Source organism: Cibotium barometz, chromosome 14 (assembly GCF_041138505.1).
Source record: "Cibotium barometz isolate CiBa-2024 chromosome 14, ASM4113850v1, whole genome shotgun sequence".
Lineage (NCBI taxonomy): Eukaryota > Viridiplantae > Streptophyta > Polypodiopsida > Cyatheales > Cibotiaceae > Cibotium > Cibotium barometz.
The window spans coordinates 34,804,765-34,819,392 of NC_141059.1; the positions used below are offsets into that span (position 1 = coordinate 34,804,765).

General features: G+C 43.5%; 1 protein-coding gene across 9 annotated transcripts in view; it reads left to right on the forward strand.

Annotated features, from left to right (window-relative positions):
* Window positions 1-11,183: 11,183 nt before the first annotated feature.
* CW7 overlaps window positions 11,184-14,628 on the forward strand; it is a 124,073-nt gene continuing 120,628 nt past the window's right edge. For 5 of the 9 annotated variants that reach the window (XR_015267388.1, XR_015267387.1, XR_015267392.1 and 2 more), the window contains exons 1-2: window positions 11,184-11,385; window positions 11,644-11,755. Coding sequence is in view for 2 of the 9 variants with exons in the window: in XM_086808489.1 (XP_086664615.1) it covers window positions 11,715-11,755 (41 nt within the window). In the remaining 7 variants the exon portion in view is untranslated. The remainder of the gene's footprint in view (window positions 11,386-11,643; window positions 11,756-14,628) is intronic. The other 4 variants (XR_015267389.1, XM_086808490.1, XR_015267390.1 and 1 more) reach the window with 3 other exon arrangements.

Genomic DNA, 14,628 nt, shown 5'->3' on the forward strand with positions numbered 1-14,628 from the left:
TAGTGTGCTTTACAGCACCGTGTTCGCCTATCTAGAGCTCCTGTGGTCCTCAAAACAGTCCGTTTCCCTTGGGGGAAGGGGCAAAAGCCTATTTGCTTGTGGAGGAAAGGGTAAGGGCTTTATCCCACATGCTCACTTTACTCCTTGGGGAGTGGGCTACATATAAGGCATAACTTCCCATAAGCTCTCACTTGAAAGAAAGCTATGGAGGCTCACTCTCCTATATATATATATATATATATATCGATATCGAGACCGAGACCGAGACCGAGACCGAGACCGAGACCGAGGCCGGGGTCGTGGGTCAATTGGGATTCTTTCTTTTCAAAAAAATTTTCTCCAATTAGAAAATCTTTCGTCTCCACACGTTTGGTTCTTTCTTTAAAAATAATTTTTTTAATTTTATTTTTTATTATTTATTTATTTTTTATTATTTTCTATTTTTTTAAGATAAGTTTTCTAGGGTTTCTTTAGGGTTCAGCCTTGGCCGCGGCGCGGTTCGCACACAGCACAGGTCTGGGGATTCAGAAATCCCCCTCACACAGAAAACCAGATAACAGAACGCACGCCCGCACGCGGAGCGAAAAAATAACAGAAATGCAGAAGACAAATTGCAGAAACAGATTGCAAAACACAGAAACACCTCAACAACAAACACACAGTCGCTTTCCTACAGTGTAGATTAAACTTCACGCAGCAGCCGAGCTGCAAACTGGAGCTTGGTGCAGGGCAACTCCCCGGCAGCGGCGCCAAAAATGTGCGCTTTTGCCGCACAGGTCGTTAGAGCTGGGGACTTGCCGGACACCGTATGCGAGCCACGAATGGCTGCAAGCATACAACCAGGGAAGGAAGCGCAAACAGAATGCAAAGGGTGTGTCACTCACCGCTTAACTGTCGCCTTGAAGGATTCCCACGTCACAGCCGTGAAGGAGGAGCTGCCGTCGCCGCTCTACCGCCTCTCCGCCGCCGTGCCGCTACACAGTGCTCAATCGCTCTCTCACTCACTCTCTCTCTCTCTCTCACACGCAGGAGAAGGAAACCAAGGAGATAAGGCAAGAGCACTCTTGTATTCACAACACATGAGAATGAAGATTTTAGGGTTACATTTGACTCTTATAGGTGACTTGGCCGTTTACACGGGCGCCCATACATGGCCGGCCGATCCTAACCCTTATCCTACTAATATTCAAGGTGCGCCTCTCATCGACGATCACCCAATCCCTTCATCCTTAACATATGGTGCCGACAAGCCCGGCCCATGACTCAGAATATTTAAATTAATGACGTAAAACATAGTACGTCTCAATGTCCGTCATAGGTTAACAAGGCCCCTACCTCTCGTAATGCTATTGTGCAAAGGGGGGGCTTGGCGCTGTTGTGCAAGGGGGGGCCTTTCCTTTCTGAAGCGAAGAAGCCCAATGCCGACAACTGAAACATTGACAACTCTGCGTGGAGAATCAAAAACCAGCGTAGAGCCCTGCTATAGCGCCGCCTTGCGTGAGCGAAGAAGTTCGTACACGTTCAACTGGGGGCGCCTTGCGTGAGCGAAGAAACGCGTCGGCGTTGGGGGGCTACTTGCACCCAGGCAGGCCAAACCCACGGCGGTGCCAGGCCAGCCGGTGGAGGCCAGCCAGCCAACGGCGGCGGCGGCCAGCCAGCCAGGCCAGCCACCATGGGCGGCCAACAGGCGGCGACGCCAACTAGCCAACGGCGGCGCACCGGCCAAGGGCCACAATGGCCAGCAAACGCCACCCAACCCACCAACGGCCAGAGACCAAAAAAAAACATTTATTTTTTTAAAATTAATTTTCATTATTCATTTCTATAAAATTAAAAATCAGAAAATTCAAGGAAACCCTCTCTCTCGGCTGAAGAGGAGAATAATCCCCGCAAGAAATAATCCCGGCAAGGCACCTCTCGATCATTTAAATTTTTGTTATGAGTTGCAGGCATTTTTCTCGTGGATCGGAGCATCCCGGAAGCATCCTTGTAGAGGCCCGCAACGCACAACAATTCGACAGGCGACCGTAAAGGGGGGTGACTATTATTCTCTCTCCACCACTACTCATTTTTATTAGCGTTTTTTTTAGTAATTTCCAAGTTCTCGCATTATTTTTTTGCAAGAATTAAAAATGTCAGCTAGGCATAGTGTGTCCCACCGCCTTCTACTTCTCTAGGTTTTTCCAGTCTCTTGTCCTCGGTCGCGGGTTTGACCCCGACCGAATTGTCAGGCCGTACACACCCGACCGTTGTTCGGTCCGGAGTGCGCTTATCGATCACTCGTGATCCGCCAGCGCCCTCCTCGTCTATTGACCCCGTCTTAGGACCCAGCGAGCCCGCAGCGGCCGCATTGGCTGATGACCCCTTTCTGGCCGATGAGCCAGAGGACATGAATACTGACGTCGCCGAGGGGACCGAGGAAGACCTCTTGGATTATGACGACGACGACTATGACCTATTGGACCCTGCTGATGTCCTGACAGAGACGGAGCTCTCTAGTGGATTGTTTAAATATCTTAATGCCAAATTGAACACTATGGGTAAAGTCCAGGCTGATTTAGTCACGATGCTACAGAGAATCTCCACACGGTTAGATGCACTGACAGCTGCCTCGGCTAGTACTTCGACTCCTCGTGGTAGCCGAGCTCCTGCAGCACGGGTGAGCGTAGCCTCGCCAGTGGTTGCAGGAGTACAGGCCGATGCGCCTGCGGGGCCGTCCGTAGCGACAGCTTCGTCGTTATTAAAAGACTTAAAACCGCCTAGTTTTGGTGGCGAGGAAAAGGAGAGAAACAAGGACTCAGTCAATATGTTTCTAGCGAAGTGGTCAGATTTGCACGCGCTGCGTCAGCCGTATACAGCCTGTAGAGGCTAGCCTCTCATTAACCGGCAAAGCGTACAAGTGGTGGATGAGTTTGACAACTCGCCTTGCCACTTGGACGGAATTTGAAACAATGTTTCGAAAAGAATTTTTGCCTGTTAATGAGGGAGAGAGAAGCTGGGAGTTATGGGACAAGTGCTCGATGGAGAACAAATCCCTAACTCAGTACATCTCAAACTACAGGGAGATAGTACTTAAGCTAAAGGGAATCGATGCATTCCAGACATTGCGAGGCTTTAAGAGAGGCCTCAAAGATGATTACCTTGAGTACGTAGAACCCCTACAGCCTAAAGACTTAGCAGAGGCAATTCAATATGCACAGATATTCGATGACATCAAGCGCCGTAGTGCACGTGGTGGTTCTAGCAGGGCCGAGGGTAGTGAAAAGAGGAGGTCAGGCCTCAAAAGAAAAGGGTTCCGCAGTGAGAAACAAGGGGATAGGACGGACCAGGAAGGACAGGGTGGTCATTGGTCTAAAAAATCGCGACCATCCAGGAAGAAAAGAGACACTGAAAACCAAAAGAAAGAGCAATATATTAAAGCGCGAAAGAAAAATCGCTGCTTTAATTGCAATGAAGTAGGGCACACGAAGGCTGAGTGTCCAAAGTCTAAAGCCAGCACGAGTGGCAACGAGCCCAAAAAAGATGGTAAATCTTCTAGGCAGTTGCATACAGTGCAGAGACTCCCTCTCAGTTCCGCAGAGTTCAGAGAGGTGACAGTGTGTCATTGTGATGAGCATCACGCTTGTTCAGTGACACCAGCGATATGGCAGCCTACTGTAGGTCCTCATGACATGGTGCGCATGTATGGCACCATAGGTGGCCGTAGAGTCACAGTTTTTATTGATGATGGAGCTAGCCACAACTTCTTGAACTACTCGTTAGTCAAGAAGTTGGGATTGACTGAGACCCGGAGTGATCATGAGTATACTGTTGGCCTAGCCAACGGATATGACAAAACGGTATGGAATACCGTAGTATTGGGGGTCCCATTATCTATGCAGGACTATGAGGCTCCGCTTGACTTTCACGTCATGCACTTAGCCAGAGCAGATGTATATCTAGGCAAGGAGTGGCTGTATGGCTTGGGCCCTAGTCTAGCTCGAAATTACTTACATAATACGCTATGTTTTGAGCACGGAGGTAGAGTCATCACCCTGCAGGGCGACCGTACTGTCCCTGCCACACCACTTATTTCCTCCATGGAGCTGTGTACAGCGGTCCGTAGAGACTAGATAGCAGAGGTATATGCTTGTTACCCTCTTTTGAATTCTGTTTCCGTAGATGAAACGATAAATGATGTTTGCGTAGACAAACAAGAAAAACAAAATAACCTTGGACGAGACCCACTGTTTGAAAACCCTGTTTGGCATGCATGTGATTCAAACAAGAAAAAATCCAAGGTGAATGAGACATTAAAGAAAAAGTACGTAGATACTTTAACGAATTTACTAGAGGAATTTCAGGATGTTTTTCCTGATGATTTACCAGATGGTTTACCACCATCTAGAGAAGTAGACCATGGCATCGAAGTTATGCCAGGATCAAAACCTATAAGCAAACCTGCTTATAGATTAAGCCACTCCGAGGCACAGGAGGTGGAAAAACAATTAACGGAATATTTGAACAAAGGCTTTATTCGGCCTAGTTCAAGTCCGTGGGCATCGCCTATTCTTCTGGTAAAGAAGAAAGACGGATCTATGCGGATGTGCATAGACTATAGGGCTCTTAATCAGATAACGATTAAGAACAAGTATCCGATGCCACGCATGGATGAGTTGTTTGATCAACTCTATGGATCGAGATACTTCACAAAAATAGACCTGAGATCTGGGTATCATCAGGTTAGAATTAAACAAGAAGATGTTGCGAAGACAGCATTTAGAACCCGTTTCGGGCATTTTGAGTTTTTGGTTATGCCATTTGGGCTAACCAATGCTCCAGCGACGTTTATGACGCTAATGGATAATATTTTACGTCCATATCTGGGAAAATTCGTAGTAGTTTTCCTAGATGATATTCTTGTGTACAGTAAAACACATAAAGAACACATAGAGCATTTGCGTCTAGTGTTCGAGTTGTTGCGAGAGCACAAACTATTTGCAAAGAAAAGCAAATGTGAATTTTTTGAAACAGAAATTCACTACCTTGGCCATATTATATCCGCCGATGGTATGCGGATGGAGCCAGAAAAAGTAGAGGCTATTCTTAAATGGCCAGCGCCGAAGAATCTCGAGGAACTGCAGATTTTTCTTGGCATGTCGGGGTTCTACCGACAGTATGTGAAGGACTACGCGAAGATCGCAGTCCCGTTGAGACTGACCAGTTACGGTCAAAAACAAAAAACATTAGTTGGGGGGACGCCCAACAGAAGAGCTTTGACAAGCTCAAGGTGACGGTAGCAGCTGCACCTGTTTTGACAATTGTCGATCCAAATGAGCTGTTTGTTTTGGAAACAGACGCTAGTAATGAGGCCATTGGGGCCGTACTTATGCAAAGGGGACGCCCAATTGCATTTGAGAGTAAAAAGTTAGATCGTGCGCAGCGTAACTACTCGGCTTACGAGCGAGAGTTACTAGCGATAGTTCATGCACTGAAAAAGTGGAGATACTATTTATATGGTGCTACTTTTGAGGTCCGAACGGACCATGAAAGTCTGAAATGGCTTTCAAGTCGAAATGAACTGAAGGGTAGAAAAGCTCGGTGGGCGGAGATTCTACAGGAGTTTGACCTTCAGATACGTTACTAGAAAGGTAAGTATAACGTGGTGGCAGATGCACTTAGTCGCATGCCACAGATTAATGAACTTAGTTTCACAGTCTTCAAGAATGATTTCTTGGAGTCCCTACGTGGTTTATGTGAGCACGATCCATCTTTTACAGAGGTCTGGCGCGCTGTACGCGTACGCACTTCTTCACAGACGCGACCACCTCCCTCGTGGGCACGTATTGCTAATCCGGAGAGACTGGCCGAAGGTGCAACGGGAAGGGAAGCAAGAGTTAGTCCGGAGAGACTAGCCGTGTCTTCTGGGTATAGTTTGGAGCCGGAGAGTTCTGACGTAGGCCCTTCATCACCTTTGACTGCCACGGCTTCAAAGGGGAGTGATAAACTTCGTCGGGGGGAGAAATATGCTAATTACTCCATTGACGACGGGTACTTACTCTACAAGGGTAGAATATGTGTACCAACTATTGGTGACTTTCGAGCCCAAATTCTTAAAGAAAGTCATAATAGTCCAAGTGCGGGTCATCCTGGGATTCAGAAGACCTATGCACTAGTAAAAAGACAGTTTTATTGGCCTAGTTTGTTAAGGACGTCCAGACTTATGTGCTGAAATGCAATAAGTGCCAGGTCAATAAACATGAACGTCTTAAGGTTGGAGGACTACTCCATCCGCTGGATATTCCTCAAGGGAAATGGAAAAGCATTTCCATGGATTTCATTACTGGTTTACCCAAGACGAGTCGAGGGAATGACTCGGTGTGGGTGGTAGTGGACAGGTTAACTAAAATGGCAAAGTTTATTGCCACAAAGAAAACTGTTAAAACGCCAGAGTTGGCAAAACTCTTTATTAAACATCTCTACAAGCTATATGACCTGCCCGCAGATATAGTGTCGGATAGAGATAGAAAGTTCAACAGTCATTTTTGGAGGGAAGTCTTCAAAAAGTTGGATACTACTCTGAGTATGAGTACGGCAGATCATCCGGAGTCTGATGGTCAAACTGAAAGAGTTAACCAAATTCTAGAGGATATGTTGCGTTCTTATGTTAGTAAGAAGCAATCTAATTGGGAAGAGTACTTGCCAATATTGGAGTTTGCCTATAACAGCTCCAAACACTCAGCGAACTGGATTTACACCATTCATGTTAATGTATGGATTCCAGCCGAGATCTCCGATGGCTGTAGGCCTAGAAAAGGAGAAGATTCAATCTGTCAAGGATTTCCTTGAAGATATAAATGATATGCTCAGAGCCGCACGTGAGAGCATTCGTAGCGCTCAGGATCGCGCTAAAACTTATGCGGATAAAGGACGAAGAAAGGTGACCTTTGCAGAAGGTGACTTTGTATTCCTCAAGGTTCCTGCGTAGTCAGAAACCATGAAAACGGGAAAGTGTGATAAACTTTCTCCGAGATATTGTGGTCCTTTTAAAATCCTTAAGAAGATTGGAGACGTAGCATATAAACTTGAGTTACCGGAGAGTTCTCAAGTCCATCCTGTCTTCCATGTCAGTAAACTGAAGAAATCAGTTCACGGGTTAGAGAACGCAGTTTCTCCAGAGATTTTGGTGGACTTGATAGAGCCACCAAAGATACCACATGAACCTGAAAAGATTCTACAGTATCATGATAGACAAACCCGACATAAAGTGTACCAGGAGGTACTTGTTAAATGGACAGATAGGGATGAGGAGGTATCAACCTGGGAACGCCGTAGTGCAATTTCCAAAAGGTTTCCCCAGTTTGTTTTCGAGGACGAAAACTCTTCTTAAGGGGGGGGCAATGTCACGTAGGCTGTAATGCCTGTGGATCGACGGCAGACCGGATGGCCATGTCCAGGGTTCAGTGGGAGAGGACGCCCGTGCGGAGTCATGGGCAGCCAGGCTAGTGTGGACGGCAGGCCACACACTATATAGCCTGGGGAATGAGGGGCAATCCTCATTCTTCCTCTATGACTGGGTGGTGAGCCAGAGGCCGTCCCCTCTCGTGGTAACGCCCGTAGTAGTGGCGTTACGGATATCTAACACCACATGCCAAACACCAACCCCACATTTTCCAAAAATTTAAAATAACCTTTGTCTAATTTTTCACTAATTTTCAGAGAATTTTTAAAAATGTTTAATTTACCCCGAACGCATTAGAATACGAACGGTCAAAAATTTTGGAATCCCAATGAGTTTCCCGGAATACTGAAAGCCAACAGTTTCGGGAAAATGAAAAGACAAAAAAAATTTCAGAATGTGAAAGGTCAAAAGATTTTTCGGAATCCGAAAGGTCAAAAGATTTTCCGGAATTCGGAAAGCCGAAAGGTTTCGGGAAAGCGGAAAGCTAAAGGGCTACACAAAATTTTTCCAGTAGATTTTTAAAAAAAGAGAAGTATATTTTTTTTTCGAATTTCCTCTCCCTTTTTCAAGCTTTTTAAAAAAAAACTTTTAAAAAATATTTTAAAGAGCTAAAAAAATTTATAAGGGGGGGCGTTTTTTCGCCCGACGAGACTGCTGCCCCCCTCCCCCGCGTGCGCACAAAACTTGAGATTGAGAAGAAGATTCTCTTCTCTCTACTGTCCTCTCTCATTCCTCAACAAACGAACTTCTCTCTTCTCTGTTAATCAGAGAGGTTAACATTGGATTAAAAAAAATTAATCATAATCAATAATATTAATTATGATTAAAGTTTAATCAAATTTTGCCAACTAAGAGGTGTTCACATGGGCAAGAGAAGAAATAGAAGGAAAATTTAGAATTGAGAGGTGAAGAGAGTCCCATGCACATGGGAGAGCATTCCACGCATCAACATGCTATCCCCTACTACGTTTCAGTAGAAAATCGATAGAAATTTGAAAGCATACCCGGGGAAAAACCTGTAAAAATATATAAAAAATATATTTTTTTCATAAAATGCTTAAAAATTTTCTACAAAATTAGAAATTTTTTTCTAAAAATTGTAGAAATTTAGGGAATTCATTCTACCAAAAATATCCATAGTAAAATGTACGGTATTTAGGTAAAAATTTCCATTAATGCTTATTTTAAACCATAAAAATATAAGAAAAAATAGCATTAAACTCATGAAATTCCCTCGCAATGTCGATTCATCCATTGAATAGAAGAAACACGTGTTCCAACTGCCATATCGACGATCCACGTATAAATCATCAACACAAATCAACAAAATAATATTTTTTTTAAAGAAAATATTAAAATTTACTTCAAAAAATATCAAAAATTTACAATAAGAAAGAAAAATTAACAACAATTAACTAGAGATTGCTCTGATACCATTGTTAAAACCCAAAGATCTCTCTAGATAATTGTTATGCATAAACATGTATAAATTAGGCATAAATGCATCCACCCGACCACCCCTGAGCCCAAGGGATGCACACCTAAATTATAATGAAGTACATCATACTTTTACCTTAACGTCCCATACCATCAAGAGGTATAACTCCAATCTAGCAGCATGTAGCTATAGAGTGAAATGGTAGGTGAGTAGATATAATCCTCTATGCAAGAGAACATCATATCATAACCTAGCCTAGCCTCCTTTGATGAGTGTGCCCCATGTCCCTATTATATAGGAGGGCCCTCGAGTGACTCTTGACTCTCCATTTTCCATGTGCAACCCTCGGATGCCTGACCCTAACCTTAACCCTTAAGGTTAGTCCTAATCCATGCTCCACTAGAGCTTGTTCCCATGCTCACAAGCCTAATGTGGTCCTAGTATATGCACACATAATGTGCATATAACAGAAGGGTTTCTACTGCAATCTTCACAATCGAGGAGTAAGACGTTGGTTAAGCCTAGGGGAGCCACCAATTGCCTCTTACTTATGAGAATTATAAGGGGAACATGCATCAGGAGGAGTCATACATTTTTCTTAGTGTGAGGGTTTCTAATGCAACTGCATAAAGCATGTTGCGCTAGATAACGAAATGCTAGGCTATTATTATATGAAACCCCTAGGTGAGACTCTCCCCCTCCAGACAAGTCCTCCGCTGTAGCCATATTCCAAAAATGTAGATAAATGTAGAGGGTGAGGGTCCTCACATTACTAGACGTAATCACTCCGTCATTGTAAACGAGAAGTCTTATGGTACATAGGGTGTCGCTAAAGGGCGAGCTGGAGTCGCATGTGCACACATGAGGAACGATTGAGGTAGATGGTGTAAGGCGTGGAAGTGTAGGGGTCGGGTGGGGGAGGGGGGATTTGTGCCTATGTGCATAGGAGGAGGAGCATGTAACTATGCATGTGTGTCATGAGCTATGCGGGGCTTGTAGAAACATGAGTTACTATGGATGCCAACAAAGTAGGCCTCAAGCCCGTGAGCTATGACTGGAATAGATGGGGCACGGGTGGAGCTAGCCACTATGTACGAAGCGCAGAGAGAGAGAGAGAGAGAGAGAGAGAGAGAGAGAGAGAGAGAGAGAGAGAGAGAGAGAGGGTCACATGAAAAAAAGATTCAACCTTCACACATAAAAAAAAGACTCTTTGGGTGCCTATATCATCATCAAACCCCTCAAAGATTTATGGAAATAAATAGTATAAGGTTTCCCTAAAAAAATGGACCCATTGGAAAACAAAAAACTAGCTGCTTGTGTTGTGAACTTGTTTAGAAAAAGTGATACATGTAGTCTAATCCTCAAAGATTTATGTAACCAAAAATTAGTATAATGTCTCCCTGAAAAATTGGACCCATCAAAAAACAGAAAACTTAAAATGATAAGAAAAACTAGCTGGTTATGTTGTGAACTTGTTTAGAAAAAGTGATACATGTAGTCGTGTGGTTAATGTACACGGTGTCAGTAATGGAGGGGCATGCTTATCCAAGAATAGTAGTACCAACCTACCCCATGAGTGAGTGTGTGTGTATGTGTGTGTGTGTGAGAGAGAGAGAGAGAGAGAGAGAGAGAGAGAGAGAGAGAGAGATGGTTGCTCCATAGTCCATTCTTGTCTTTGTTGGCATTCAGAGTGAAAAGACTTAGGCTCTACTTGCACCGTTTTCAGACGTTTTAGGGAAAAGGGGAGGTGGTGCCCTCTAATTCATGAGCCATCTCCCTAAACCCCTTGATCAAGAAGAGGACATTTTAAAAAGTTAGCAGGATACTCATGGAATTTGAACCCAAGGCCCACCATCAAAGGGAGAATCACTCTACCCACTTACCTAAAGCCACTTGTTGATGGCGATAGTGCGAAAATGGGTTGGCCTTCACACATGTAGAGAAAGAGAGATAATAAGCTCCATGGACCTCCACGACCATATCACATTTTGCACTATTTGTTGCGAACCTTTTGATTTTGGAGGGATGCGTAGTAGCCGAGCTGGAACTTGCTACCATTGGCAACAAATTTTCGGGTGATTGGCTACACCTCTCAACTCTTTAGGCCAGTGGGAACAACGAACCTAGGTTTTTTGCGAACCCTTTGATTTTGGAGGGATGCGGAGTAGCTTGCTACCATTAGCAATGCATAGCGCCAACAATCATTAAAATTTCGCTACTAATAAAGGGAGGCCAAGGAAATCGTTGAAGTTAGATTTTTCAAAAATTCTTTTGCACAAAAAACTTGGTGCCAAAAATAATCGAAGTTAGAGTTTTAAGTAGATGAAACTTTGTATCGAATAATAATTAATGTGATTTAAAATTTCCGACAGAGAAGTACGAAGTAAGAAAGAATATATATATATATATATGTGTGTGTGTGTGTGTGTGTGTGTATGCCGGAGGAAGATGACCCCGTGATTTTCTTCTTCGTGTATCACAAACGCATTCACGAGCTCGATATCAGGTACGGTTTCTGATTTCTCGTCTTTGATTCATGCCCCCTTCTTTCTTGAATTAAAAAGAAAATCCAACATACGTTTGTCTCAACGCTGTGAACTAATCTACTTTACCAGTACTTAGCCTAATTTGACCTGTTGATTCCCCATCAATCTTTACATGGTTGTCGATACAGTAGCGTTGATTGGCTCTCTTTGCATCTGTTCAGGTGCATTTTTCATCATGCCTTCATACATGTTATTGAAATTTACAGTGATTTTTTCAGGACTTTTTAAACACATTTGGTGCTGAGACCAGGAATCAGTGGTTGAGCTTCTGGACCTTACAGCAAACTCGATGGCGTCATGTACGGTACTTCCTGGAGCTAAGCTGGTGATGTAAACATGCCAACTCAATCCTCCACATCATGTTTTCATCAATTTTCTAAGTCAAACATTTCATCCTTCATGTCATCTTGCAAAAGACCAGAGATTTTAGAATAGGTTGTTTTTTGTAATGTGTTCCAATGGACACGTATGCATATGGAAAAGAAACATATGGGCGCATAGATAATGACGTATAATGTCGGGCACATTAGTATCTTTAGTTGATTTTTCCATCTTTCTTTCGACCTCTTGAAGATCACGATGATTTAACAGGATTAATGTCCTTTTCCAAGTTGCAAAAAAGATCCTTCAAATGGCAAGAAAAGATACATGAAAAAGTGATAGAGTTTCTCTATCAAAGTACAAATCTAAGAAAGAGGGGGGCTGCCTTCATGGCTGGCCCCTCAGGGAGCAAGATTGAGTATGAGAGGATGGAGGGAAGAGCCACATGGGAGCATGTATCCTCCTATACGATTTGAGCTCTAGATAGGAAAGGGGTGTGGACCCACATTTGCAAGAAAGCTACCCCTCTATCATCGTTGCATGCAATGGTAATATAAAGTTGGCCTCCGAGAAACGAAAATGACTTGAAACTAGTTCTAACATGTTACATGATAGAAATTAGTGAAGTACAAACTTCAAAATACTTCAACTTGAGACTCAGCAAAGAATACACGTTGCGAAAAAGCTTCATGAATCATCTCTCATAAGAATATCCCATGAAGAATAAAAGACTTAAGTACAAGGTACAATTCATAATGAATGTGCGAAGAGTTAAATGCCTGGACAATATCATTATGAATCAAAATCAGCATGTAGACTTAAGTTCCCATCAAAGTTCACCTTATACCCTCCTTTCCTTCTTTGCTTCAAGGGCTTTCTTCACTAAGAGCTTGTTGTGTAGGTTCTCTATAGACCTTCTTCCCATAACGGTCTCTCTTTAAGAAATTGCAGATGAACAATTTTTTTGCTGTCATTTTCTTCTTGCCCTTTTTCTGTTGGAAATTGGGGGTCACTTCCCGGGAGGTCACCCATCCTAGTAGTATTCACGACACTGCACGCTTAGTGGTGGAGGTTAAGCATGCAGCGGTGTAAACACTACTAGGATGGGTGACCTCCTGGGAAGTGGCCTCCAATTTTCAACATTTTCTACTTTGTAGTATGTGTAGTCTTGCATGAGCGGAAGCCTTGCTGTGTTGATCCATAGTCCTAAGCCTGATTAAAGAACATTCATGCGGACTAAACATGAATAAGACAGAGGAGAGAGAATAAGAGAGAGATTGGTGTTAGGGTTTTCTTGTATTTATATTGTACAAAAAGGTTGCTAAATTTATGTACATGGTGGCCCTTTCTAAATGACTTTTATTGATGCTAGACTTAATGAATGTTGAATGAACTTGATGCTTATGAAATGATAGCTTTTGCTTATATATGTATTTGGGATGTAGTCGGCCAGCTACCAGAGGCTTGTTGGAAATAGGATTGTAGGAATCCGCACCCGCGCACACACACAGTGGAGAAGCTTAGGGGAGCACACAATGAGACCATAGGATAGAAAATAAATGTGTGTTGTACAAAGATGATAAGTATACCCCAAGATGGGTGTATCTTAGCACGGGAAAAAACCCTCCTAAAGAAGGAAAAAGTGTCCTGGTTAGTCCTAGTGTGTTCACACACATCACTACTAAATATGGCTACAAATCCCTCTTGGAGTGATGATGTGAACATGGGGTGAGCTGGTACTAGAAGTACAGAGATGTGCCAGGTTCTTTGGATTGTGATAGGGAGCCCAGACTAGTCCCCAAAAGAAGTAAGTTTAAAGCTTTGCGAAAAGCTTCAAACTTCTCTCGTGGGAGAGCCTTTGTGAACAAATACGCCAAGTTGTCCTGTGTTGGCACATAAACCGAGGTGATTTCTCCTGTAGAGTATCTCTCCCTGACATAATGATAGTACACCTTAATGTGCTTTGTGCGAGTATGAAAAACTGGATTCTTGCCATAGCGCTCTGATTGTTAGTGAAGACGGTAGTGATTGAGGACTCGCCAATACCCAGATCAACAATAAGGTGTTTGAGCCAAACACACTCAACTGTAGCTGTAGATGTTGCCCTGTACTCAGCTTCACAGCTAGAAGTGGCCATAGTGGGTTGCTTCTTGTTGAGCCATGATATAGATGAATCATGAAGGCGAAAGCAAAAACCACTCGTGGACACTCGTGTGTCATAACATCCAGCCTAGTCTAAGTCTGTAAATGCATGGAGCTGTGATTTATCCGCCTTGGGATAAAATAATCCAAAGTGCTTAGTGCTTTTTAGGTAACGGAACACCCGTTTGACAGACTGCCAATGCTTTGTGCATGGGCTATGCATAAATTTGCTCAATATTGAGACCCCATACTGAATGTCAAGCTTGGTGTTACACAAAAAGATAAGGCATCCAATAGCTTCTTGATACAAGTCAGCATCAAAAGAGTCACTTGCATCTTCAAGACTTAGTCGTAAACCCGGCTCCATAGGTGTAGAGAGAGAGAGAGAGTTGTGGGGATAAGTCAACTCATGAGGCATGAGTGTGTGACTCCCCTATCACACATGTATATTGCACTAGTACACATAGTGCACTTAGTACATTAAAAGTACTAAGTGTACTATGTACTATAACTTATGGGCTTGTACACACTATAAGGGTGGGCATAACGCCTTTACCCCAACAACCTCCCACTTAAAGGCAAAGTGCCCTTAAATGAAGGAAAAGAAAAAATCAGCATGTACATGATAATATACAAGGCCATATCAAGGCTGAAACTGGCCTCATCCAATGCCCATCAAGTGTCTGCAATGAGCAAACCGCTCCGGAGGCAAACTCTGTGTCAACAGATCAGCCGGGTTG